The 11,026-nt window shown below is 46.4% G+C and overlaps 1 protein-coding gene across 1 annotated transcript; it reads right to left on the reverse strand.

The window, feature by feature from the left end:
* Positions 1–2,104: 2,104 nt before the first annotated feature.
* Positions 2,105–9,613, reverse strand: LOC107113240 (cytotoxic T-lymphocyte protein 4-like). The gene is made up of 4 exons (XM_015414540.1): positions 9,412–9,613; positions 7,432–7,782; positions 4,390–4,499; positions 2,105–2,161 (listed from the first exon to the last, which is right to left on the reverse strand). Exons 1-4 carry the CDS (start codon positions 9,467–9,469, stop codon positions 2,105–2,107), a joined length of 576 nt encoding a protein of 191 aa, XP_015270026.1. The 5' UTR covers positions 9,470–9,613.
* Positions 9,614–11,026: the final 1,413 nt, after the last annotated feature.

Raw genomic sequence — 11,026 nt, forward strand, 5'->3', positions numbered from 1 at the left:
ATAGCCGTACCCTTATTTAGGTGGTGGCAAGAACTGCCGACACTCTTAGGGGTGTGGGGCAGACCAGAGAGAAGAAGAGTCTGAGAGGGAGGGTGTTGAAGGACAAAAGGGGAAAGGGAAAGGAGGCACTTCATAATGTCCCTGATACTAATGATGCTGTTAACGGCTACCTTTATGGTCAGTCATCAAAGCGCAAATCAGCTAAGCTGCTTGAACAGGCAAAACTAAGGGGAATTTCACATTACCAGTTTTCTCCCGGTTTCAGACCGGGAGTCTTCCGTTTCCAGATGAACCGGTACAGGGCTGCCGTTTCACACACGGCTTGCCCCTACCGGAAAGGAGCCGATTCACAAGCGGTTCGGCGTTTCACACACGCACCGCTTCGTTTTCCCGCCATTTTCTTCCTGTGCGGGCGATCGTTTTTTTTTTTTTTAAGGTTCGGCTTATAGCGATATATCGATATATCGCTATACCAGAACCTCAAATGGCCCGCGCGGGTGAAAAAAGGCGGGAAACAAGCGTATCGGAACCGGGAGAGGGAACGGGAGACTCCTCGGAAGCGGTTGACAGGTAAATCGCTTCCCTCCCGGTTCCTATACGGAAGAGAGGCTTCTGTGTCTGAAATGCCACTTAGATCCCGGTAGGGAACCGATTCCTAACCGGGTTCTGTCTGAAATGACAGACCACAACCCGGTTGAGAATCGGTTCTCTACCGGGACATAGCGCCTGTCTGAAATTCCCCTTTATTTAGTGAAAGCGCCAAACAAGATGTGGCAAACTGGAGAAGGGGCCAAAATGACCAGCTGCTCCAGGACATAGCTGATTGAGCAAAAGGGGTCATCTGTCAAAACAGAGAAGTGGTTTTGTTCATAGACGAGAATCGTAGCGTTGGAAGGGATCTCCAGGGTCATCTAGTCCAACCCCCTGCACGAGAGAGAGTAAAACAAACTTTGTGGCGTAGGGTTGCCGGCTCCAAGATGGGAAGTTCCTGAAGATTTGGGAGGGCATGATGTGGGGAGGTAAGAGACCTCGTCAGGCTATAATGCCATGGAGTCCATCTTCTCAAGGGGAACTGATCTCTGTGGTCTGGAACTCATTGGTGATTCTGAGAGGCCTCCAGGCCCCACCTGGAGGTTGGCAGCATGGTTTGGTGGCTGCTGTCACTGAAACAATGTCATTTTACTCTGCATAGCCAATTGCCCCTTCAGTGGCCAATCAGAAGTGCTGCTGTGTAAGAGTCCCACCCACTTTCTAAAAAGACTTGGGCAGCACCAGGAACAGTGTCTGCGGTCACTATGTTGGGGGGGGGGGACTGGCCTACATGATCGCTAATTGGCTGGATTCTCCATTTTGTTTTGAGGTGGTTGTGGGGGGTTTTTGTAAGGAAATAAAAGCACTGAAATTGCAGACGAGAGAAAGAGGCAGCTACAAACAGCATCCAGTAAAGCAAGGAGTGGTTTATTGAAACGTTTTTGCCCTTCTTTACACATTTTCCATGATTGCCTACTCATTTCAACAGCAGTAGCTTACACATCTTTTTTTAAAAAAGAGCAATGCAGACATTCCCTGAAACAAGAGTGTCTCCCACAGAGTAAAGTAACCCATACTGACTGGGTCACCTTACATATTCAGCTGAAGCAAACAGTAAAGCTTTTCTTGCACCATAGCAAGCTAGTTCATCAGGGAAAGGGTTTTAGACTACATTTCTGTGTGCAGGGAATTTTTCTTTAATGGCATGCTTTCAAACAAGGGGGGGGATCACCTCCAAGCACAATCTCCTTATCGTATTAGCTAGCCCTAAGTACCACTACCTTGTGAGATTTTTTTTTACAGAGGGAAATGCCGTTGGGGTACAATTTATGGAATTATGTGGACAGATAACAAAGCAGTCAAGCACACGATAGCTTTGTAGAATAAAGCTAATATTTTCATTAATGCCTCACTTCCCCATTCATTTGGATCTAACATGGAAGCTAAATTCCCATTTGTTAGGAAATCTCCCCCCCCACACACTGTATTAGACACTTCATCCCATCAGTTAGCATAGTAATTTTTTTCCTGTTTCTGAGCAGGAAGGTGAACAGCTTTCTTTGTCGTTTTCCAGTTACATTGGTGCAATTTTCATGTAGGTGCCAGGGACAGAATACACTCTCTTAAGTACCTGTTTTTAAAAAGAAAGAAAATTATTACGTTAGGTCTGAGACTGCAGCAACAAGAAATTCAAGGGAAGAATTTATACATAAATTGTTAGACGTGGCTGAAATGGAAAAGTTAACTCTTACGTTACAAGGTAAAAATGAAGAGGTATTTGAGAATTTATGGTTGAGGGTTTATAGATGGATTGAAATAACCTCAAAGTGATGCATTCCTAAACTGCTGTAAAGTGTAATTTCATAAAACTGAAAATAATGGAAGAATCTTGGTACCATGATAGGTTGTAAGTGAAGTTGTAAGATGCTTTTTTGTGGAAAATTTAAAAAAAATTAAGAGAGATTCATGCTGCCACATATGTTCTGAGCATGCTGCTGTGAATGTTCTGCTATGTATATTCAAAGATATACAATCCACTTCTGCATTCCACACAGAGGAGGAGGAGGAGGAGTTGAATTTATACCCCGCCCTTCACTCTGCGTCTCAGAGTGGCTAACAATCTCCTTCCCTTCCTCTCCCCACAACAGACACCCTGTGAGGTAGGTGGGGCTGAGAGAGCTCTGAGAAAACTGCTCTTGACATAACAGCTCTGAGAGAACTGTGACTGACCCAGGGTCACCCAGCTGGCTGCATGTGGAGGAGTGGGGAATCAAACCCGGTTCTCCCAGATTAGAGTCCGCCACTCTTAACCACCACACCTAACTGGCTCTACGTTGCTAATCTCCATTGGACATACTACACTCACCAATCTTATATTCATATCCCAAAAATACACATTCATGATCTTAAAAGTTTTCTACATTCTCTTAACAGGGAGACATGAATGTCTGAGGGCAATGTGGTACATTTTGGCAAATGGAGAGATATGTCTTGTTAATTCTGGTGATAGAACTATAGGGCAATGTGGTACATTTTGGCAAATGGAGAGATATGTCTTGTTAATTCTGGTGATAGAAAAGAATCGGGTATCCTTGCACACTTTCCTTGCCTCTCTCTGCCATCCCCCCACCTCAGTGCATATGTTAAATGGGCAATGGGATGACCTCCAAAATATCATGTCTAGTAGCCATTTAGTGGCCTTCATTCAATGTGCTATTGTGAGAAGGTGGATTAACCACATAGAGAGCATTAATGTAATTTAGTAGAGTTGGCTAAAATTACTCTTGGCTACCATACCAATGCCCTGACTGGGATAACATAAGAGCCCTGCCGGATCAGACCAGTGGTCCTTCTAATCCAGCATCCTGTCTCACACAGTGGCCAACCAGTTCCTCTGGTGGACCAACAACAGGGCAGAGAGGCCGAGGCCTTCATAAGAACACAAGAAGAGCCCTGCCAGATCAGACCAGTGGTCCTTCTAATCCAGCATCCTGTCTCACACAGAGGCCAACCAGTTCCTCTGGAGGGCCAACAACAGGGTAGAGAGGCCGAGGCCTTCCTAAGAATATAAGAAGAGCCCTGCCGGATCAGACCAGTGGTCCATCCAGTCCAGCATCCTGTCTCACACAGAGGCCAGCCAGTTCTTCTGGAGGGCCAAGAACTGGGCATTGAGGCTGAGGCCTACCCCTGATGTTGCCTCCTGTCTTTCGGGATGGTCCAGGCTAGCCTCATCTTGTAAGATCCGGCAAGCTAAACAGGGTCAGCCCAAAATAACATAAGCTCATATCGTTACAAGGGTCAGCCCAAATTAGTACTTTGATGGGAGGCCACCAAGGAAGGGCAAGACGTGGGTTTCTACACAGACGCAAGGAGTGGCAAACCACCTCTATTCACCTCTGACTGATTACGGGGTCACCACAAGTTGTAAGTGAACCTGACAGCCCTTTCTACCACCACCACCACTGTCAGGGGAACGTTCCCAAACCCAACCATTGCAATGAATTTCTTTTCCACTTCTCCAATAGCACTGCAGCTATTCCAGCCTTTCTTGACACTTCTTCAGCCCTCAGGACAATAGCTTACCTCACCAAAATTCCAGATTCCATTTAGCTTCATGGCAATATCATTGCAAGTGTATATGAAGTTCGTCGTTGCAATTAGAGCCATAACAGAGGCTCGGAACATGAATTCTCAACTCCTATATGTGTTTTTCGAGAAAGAAGACCCCGTTGACTCTCTTTTTGTTCCCAAAAGACAGAAGACCCAAAGCTGCCTGACTAGGATATACTTGAGAAATTAATGACTTCTCTAAATTTACTCTCAAATTCTCACCTAGTGTGCGGTTACCATGGTACTTACCGCCTTTCTCAAAAGGAAGGCCGTGATTAAAACGCTGTATGCAAGCAACCCAGAAGCTACCGCAGTCACGATCCAAAGGTAAAGGTGGAGGTCTACACAGGGTTCTGGGTCTGGAAATATATATTTATAAAAAATTACCACAGGTCCGAACACATTCTACACGTTTTCTCTGATTTGTCCCAGTAATGAGAGCATCACCTTCTTAGCAGCAGCTGCAGAAAATATATTTGACAGTGCAGTCCTATTTACCCAGAAGCCAAGTCCACTTCGTTCAACTGGGCTTACTCCTTCAGGGAATTCAATAAGGGGAAGGTAGTGTCTCTGAGGGTAGGATTACGAAAATGGTATTCTGTAATCAGACAGGTAACTGGCTCCTTTTACAATATATACTGGGTTTTGCCAGTTCACACAGTAAAATCCAGTTGGAAAGTGCACTGAAAGTGGATTGGAAGTGGATTTTTTGGTGTGCGTGACCGCAGCCTTACAGTGTTTCACAAGGGAAAAAGGGCCCCCAGAGTGACCCTTTTGTCCCACCCCCTTGGCAGCTCTGTCTCTATTGGTATTTACAAAGTCTGTGACCGAACGAAAGGTTTCCAGGACTTTAAACCACAGCTTACAGTGCAATCCTAAACACAGTCTCTTCTAATGCTGCAATTAACACTTGGAATTCACTGCCACAGGAAGTGGTGGCGGCTACAAGCATGGATGGCTTCAAAAGGGAATTAGATAAGCATATGGAGCAGAGGTCCATCAGTGGATATTAGCCACAAGGTATAGCTAGGGGCTCTGGGGCAAGGGATGCTCTGTCTTCTTGGTGCTTGGGGGGGGGTCAACAGTGGGAGGGCTTCTAATGTCCTGGCCCCACTGGTGGACCTCCTGATGGCACCTGGTATTTCTGGCCACTGTGTGATACAGAGTGTTGGACTGGATGGGCCTTTGGCCTGATCCAACATTGGCCTCTCTGATGTTCTTAATGGACTTAGACAGGTGTGACACTATGTCAGAGTGCACTATTAGTCTTTCCTCTGCCCTCTCATGTTTGGGTAAGTAACCCCTCTGGTCATCTCCAAGTTGGCAAGACTCGGCGACACTTTTAGGTAAGACAAGAAGGGGGAAACCGCAATACTCACCGGGGGGGGGAGCTCCACGTGGAGGAGGAGGAAGCAGCCACAGGTGAGCCTTCTCCCCCACTCCCCCCCCCACACACCAATGGTGAGACCCAGCCTGAGAGGCTCCCAGCCGCCGGGCCCACCAAGTCTTCCCCCCAATGGCCAGAGCATTCTCTGTGCATGTGCAGGGAATGCTCTTTTACTTTTGGGGGGGATTTAAGTATCCCCCGTATTTTTTCAACTTTTTATATTTTTCTGCCCACCTGGAGACTGCTCCAAGTGTGCAGGAAAAGCTCCCTGCCCCCCAAGTGTCCCCGATGTGCAGATTTAGATATCCACACGGAGGGGGCAACTTGGCTATTAGAAAAATAGATCTACTAACAGGCAGGGCTGTTCTTTTCTTTTCTTTTTTCTGGAAAATGAAGAGGGAAATGAAGTTTGCAATCTGTATACTGAAAACTCATGAACTTTTAAACCTTTTTTAAACGAATTTTGTCAAAGAGGTTCTGGAAGTCCATTCCGCCATCTTCCCCCAGGGAAAAAAAAAGCTCTTCTAACAGGAATAATTGGATGTTTCTATACTTTTCAAAGGCTGGGGAAAGGTGAAGCGGCGCTTGTGATAGAGGCCATGATAGAGGCCGTGTTGAAAAGCTGGGCTACCGACTGACTATGGCCATTGATTTCCCAGCAGCAGTCAGAAATCCCATTCACCTAAAGGTGACTTTGGGTTGGGAAGCCATTGAAAGGCCTGATGTACATTAATCCCTTCTGTACACAGGCAGGCAGCGGCTTCCCGTTGAAGCCTGTAAAAAGAAAATCACAGCGCCTGTGTTTCAGGGGCAGGCTGGAAGACTTAAGTGCTGCCAGATCCTACATCATCCATGGGGATCCCTAAAGATAGATATGTTCCACTAATGGTAGTATCTCTCCCCACAACCCAGGACCCTCCCCCTGAGGCAAGACCATTCGGAGAAGGGACCATTGAAAATGAAACAGATAAGAACATAAGAGAAGCCAATGTTGGAGCAGGCCAATGGCCCATCTAGTCCAACACTCGGTTACACAGTGAACAAACATACTAGGTGCCATCAGGAGGTCCAGCAGTGGGGGCAGATAAGAACATAAGAGAAGCCAATGTTGGATCAGGCCAATGGCCCATCCAGTCTAACACTCTGTCACACAGTGGCCAAAAATACCAGGTGCCATCAGGAGGTCCAGCAGTGGGGCCAGGACACTAGAAGCTCTCCCACTGTTGCCTCCCCCGCAAGCACCAAGAATACAGTGCATCACCTGCCCCAGCCTGAGAGTTCCTATCAATACCTTGTGGCCAGCTAATAGCCACTGATGGACCTTTGCTCTATATGTTTATCCAATTCCCTCCTGAAGCTATCCATGCTTGTAGCTGCTGCCACCTCCCGTGGCAGTGAATTCCATGTGTTAATCACTCTTTGGGTGAAGAAGTACTTCCTTTTACCCGTTGTAACCTGACCGCTCAGCAATTTCATTGAGGGCCCATGAGTTCTTGTATGGTGAGAAAGGGAGAAAAGTACTCCTTTCTCTACCTGCTCTATCCCATGCATACTCTTGTAAACCTTGATCATGTCACCCCTCAGTCATCGTTTCTCCAACTAAAGAGCCCCCAAGTGCCTTAACCTTTCTTCATAGGGATCAAACCCAGAACCTCACCTCTGTGCCCCCTTCAAGGCTTTCCAATGACCAAGACCAAGATCAACAGGCCTAGAAAATATCGGTGACCAGCTGGTTCCCAAGGATAGCTTGGGCTGCAAGATCCCTGGTAGGTTGGCCGCTGGGGACAAACAATCTTTGAGAAACTAAGACCCTGGGTTGCAGAGGTGGGACTGGCCACCTACAGAGATCAGTGAATTCCCTTTGCGATGCCTCTGAAACCCGCCTGATACCAAACAATGCTCACCGATGACATAGAGCTGGGTCCCCGACCCCATGACCGGGTAATAAGGCGGGGGATAAATCCGCTCCATCTGGCAGAAATAAAGACCTGCGTCAGTTGCCTGCAGTCCCCAAAGGGTGAGGTTGACTCTGTTGTGACTGGGACGGACTTGGCAGCGGATGGGCTCTTCCATGAGAGACGGCTCATACTTGGTCGTGAAGGACGAGGCGCAGATCTGGACAGACTGATTGCCTGTCCGCCTGTGCAAAGTGATTTGGAACTGCTTTGCATCCCCGGCGCAGCTGTAATCACAGATGAAGTGGACCGCCTCCTCTCTTTTCACAACGAGGAAGGCCGGCTGGGTCACTTCCATGACTGCAACGAAGAAGCGCAGAACGTCATGACGAATAAGCATCTTGAAGAGAAATCACTTAAACATAAAGGGGGGGGAGAGGGGAAGGATGCAAGCAACGTGAAGGTCGTTAGTTGCTGTAGATTTTCCGGGATGTGTGGCCGTGGTCTTGGCATTGTAGGACCTGACGTTTCTCCAGTAGCTGTGACTGGCATCCTCAGAGGTATAACACAGAAAGACGGAGTACTTTGACACAGAGAGTACTCTGTCTTTCTGTGTTATACCTCTGAGGATGCCAGTCACAGCTACTGGAGAAACGTCAGGTCCTACAATGCCAAGACCACGGCCACACATCCCGGAATCTCTAACAACAGCTAATGAACTCCGGCCGTGAAAGCCTTCGACAACACATTGACCTGAGGTTCTTAAAATAAAACTGAATATGCATTCGACTTGAATGCATTAGATCCATCAGAAATACCCCATTGCATGCAGGGAAAATATTTTGTTTGTTTAGGGATTTTTATTCCGCCCTCCCCAAATGGGCTCGGGGTGGATCACAACAAATCGAGTGAAAGAAAATAGCTTGATTTAATGCATTATGGTTTAATTTAACGTATTATGTTATTTACTGTATGTGCCACTTCACTAACTCTCCTGCAGGTAGCCAGTTAAAGGAACTTCTTAAAAATATATATAGCAGGCAATGTTCCCTCTAAGCTGTGGAGTCTTGTGAGCAAAAATTCTACTTTGTGAGCTACTGGTATTAAAGTTGTGAGCAAGCAATTTGGCTACTGCATAAATTAATTTGTTCTGGAGCCATCTTTTCTGAGCTAAGACAAAAATGTGTGAGCCAGAGGCTAAAAAACTATGTGCTAGCTCACACTAACTCAGCTTAGAGGGAACACTGATTAGCAGGAGCCATAATTTTATAGAAGAGAAATACTAACTCACCCATATATGTGCAATTATTATCGGGATCAGTGCTCCCTCTAAGCTGTGGAGTCTTGTGAGCAACAATTCTACTTTGTGAGCTACTGGAATTAAAGTTGTGAGCAAGCGATTGGGCTGCTGCATAAATTAGTTTCCTCTGGAGACATCCTCCTTGAGCTAAGACAAAAATGTGTGAGCTGGAGGCTAAAAAACTGTGAGCTAGCTCACACTAACTCAGCTTAGAGGGAACACTGATCGGGATATTTCCTATTTATTTAATTCATTGGTAACCTGCCTTTCTCCCCACCAAAGTGGCTTCCATCATTCTCCTCTCCTCTGTTTTATCCTCACAACAACCCTGTGAGGTAGGTTAGGCTTAGAGTGTGTGACTGGCCCAAGGTCACCCAGCCAGCTTCCATGGCACAAGTTGAGATTCGAACCTGGGTCTCCCAGATCCTAGCCCGAAACTCTCAACCACTACACCACACTGGATATCTACAGAAACGTGTGTATATTTCAGCAACGGGTTTGGAGGGAATGGAAAGATTTTTGCTGTAATCAATCCCAACAGTATTTCCCAGATGCATTGAAAACACAGCTTGTCCTACAGTATTCATATAGTTTTCATATAAGCCCCAGTTGCCAATGGATTTCTCACCTCTCTGCTGGATCACTGTTCTACCCAGAAGGAAAATGCCAAGTCCTAACATCAGACTCACCTTTGGGGATGCCATCAGCTACACTGGAAAGGACAATCACGGTAAAAAGTGAAATCATCTCAATGACAGATGTGGGATTGCTCAAAGATCTCTGAATCCCACCGAAGCTGGAAACAAAGCAGATCTCTCCTCAGCACTTCGGGAGAGCCAGTCGCCGTTCTCGAGCTGGGATGCTGGAGCCCAGATTGGACGTGTCTCTGTGCGCGTGAGAGAGAGAGGGAGAGAGGTCTAGATAATACCAGAAAGGGTAACCAAGTTTTTGTTATGGTTTTATGAGAAAGGAAGTTGTGGGCAGGATCCGTGCATGCACAATTAACCTCAAAAGAGCAGCGAGCAAAGGGAGCATTCATTAGGGAAGAGAAATTAGTCAATCTGAAATAGCTCTTCAGCTTCAAGTCTGTAGAGTGGGGGAAGGGATATTGTCGGATAGCATAAATGTGTGTTTTATCTCAAGTCCCTCGGGCAGATAGGTAGTATGTGTGTGTGACAGAGAGAGGGAGGTATTTTCTTGTCCTTCAATTTAAATTTAGTCAAACAGTTCTGCATTAAAATATATATATATATATATTCTGATTTTTTTCCACCACACCCATCAGTTCAGTGTGAACCCTTAACCACATAATCTTTATATTTCCTCATACTCACGTGTTTTCGGTGCAGAGAGGTAATGGTAAAGGACACCACAAGAACGTGTTTTTTAAAAAAATCAAATACCTAAACGATTAAGCCGCCTACACTCTGACATAATTTGAATTTAAATGCCTCAAACCACAGTCTTAGATGCACAGCTCGTACTGGTAGGCAATTTTGTACACAATCCGAGGACCAAAAATGCAATTAGTTTAGGCTGAAACCTTCAATCCATCAAGGACTACCTCACACCTTATAAAAGCATCCCTCGTCCATGCCCCTACATAGTGCGTGCCATCATATTATGAAAGTATTACATCAGTTTCAACACTGGTGCAACCGTACACAATCCGAGGACCAAAAATGCAATTAGTTTAGGCTGAAACCTTCAATCCATCAAGGACTACCTCACACCTTATAAAAGCATCCCTCGTCCATGCCCCTACATAGTGCGTGCCATCATATTATGAAAGTATTACATCAGTTTCAACACTGGTGCAACCAAGTGATGGTACGTCAAGGCAGTGTGCGACTATGGCTCCTTCTATACATCACAAAGTCCTCGTGTTTGTTGGGGGGACGACGCAAGGAGTTCATATCACTTGTGCAGTTAGAATTTTGTGCCTCCCAGATGCGCACCAGGTCTTGTCTGTCTGAGACCACAGCACAAAGGAAGAAATGACTTTATCTTCCCACACGCACCGTTTTTGTGTCCTCCAACCACCCTGTGGGGCTGCTATCGGCTGTCGTGGTTAAGTGCGCGGACTCTAATCTGGGAGAACCGGGTTTGATTCCCCACTCCTCCACTTGCACCTGCTGATGTGACCTTGGGTCAGTCACAAGCTCTGGCACAGTGGTCCTTGAAAAAGAGCAGTCTGTGTCAGAGTTCTCTCAGCCCCACCCACCTGTTGTGGGGAGGGGAAGAGAAAGGAGATTGTAAGCCGCTCTGAGACTCCAAGTGAAGGACGGGGTATAAATCCAATCT

Source organism: Gekko japonicus, unplaced genomic scaffold (genome assembly GCF_001447785.1).
Source record: "Gekko japonicus isolate JY-2015 unplaced genomic scaffold, Gekko_japonicus_V1.1 scaffold538, whole genome shotgun sequence".
Taxonomy (NCBI): Eukaryota; Metazoa; Chordata; class Lepidosauria; order Squamata; family Gekkonidae; genus Gekko; species Gekko japonicus.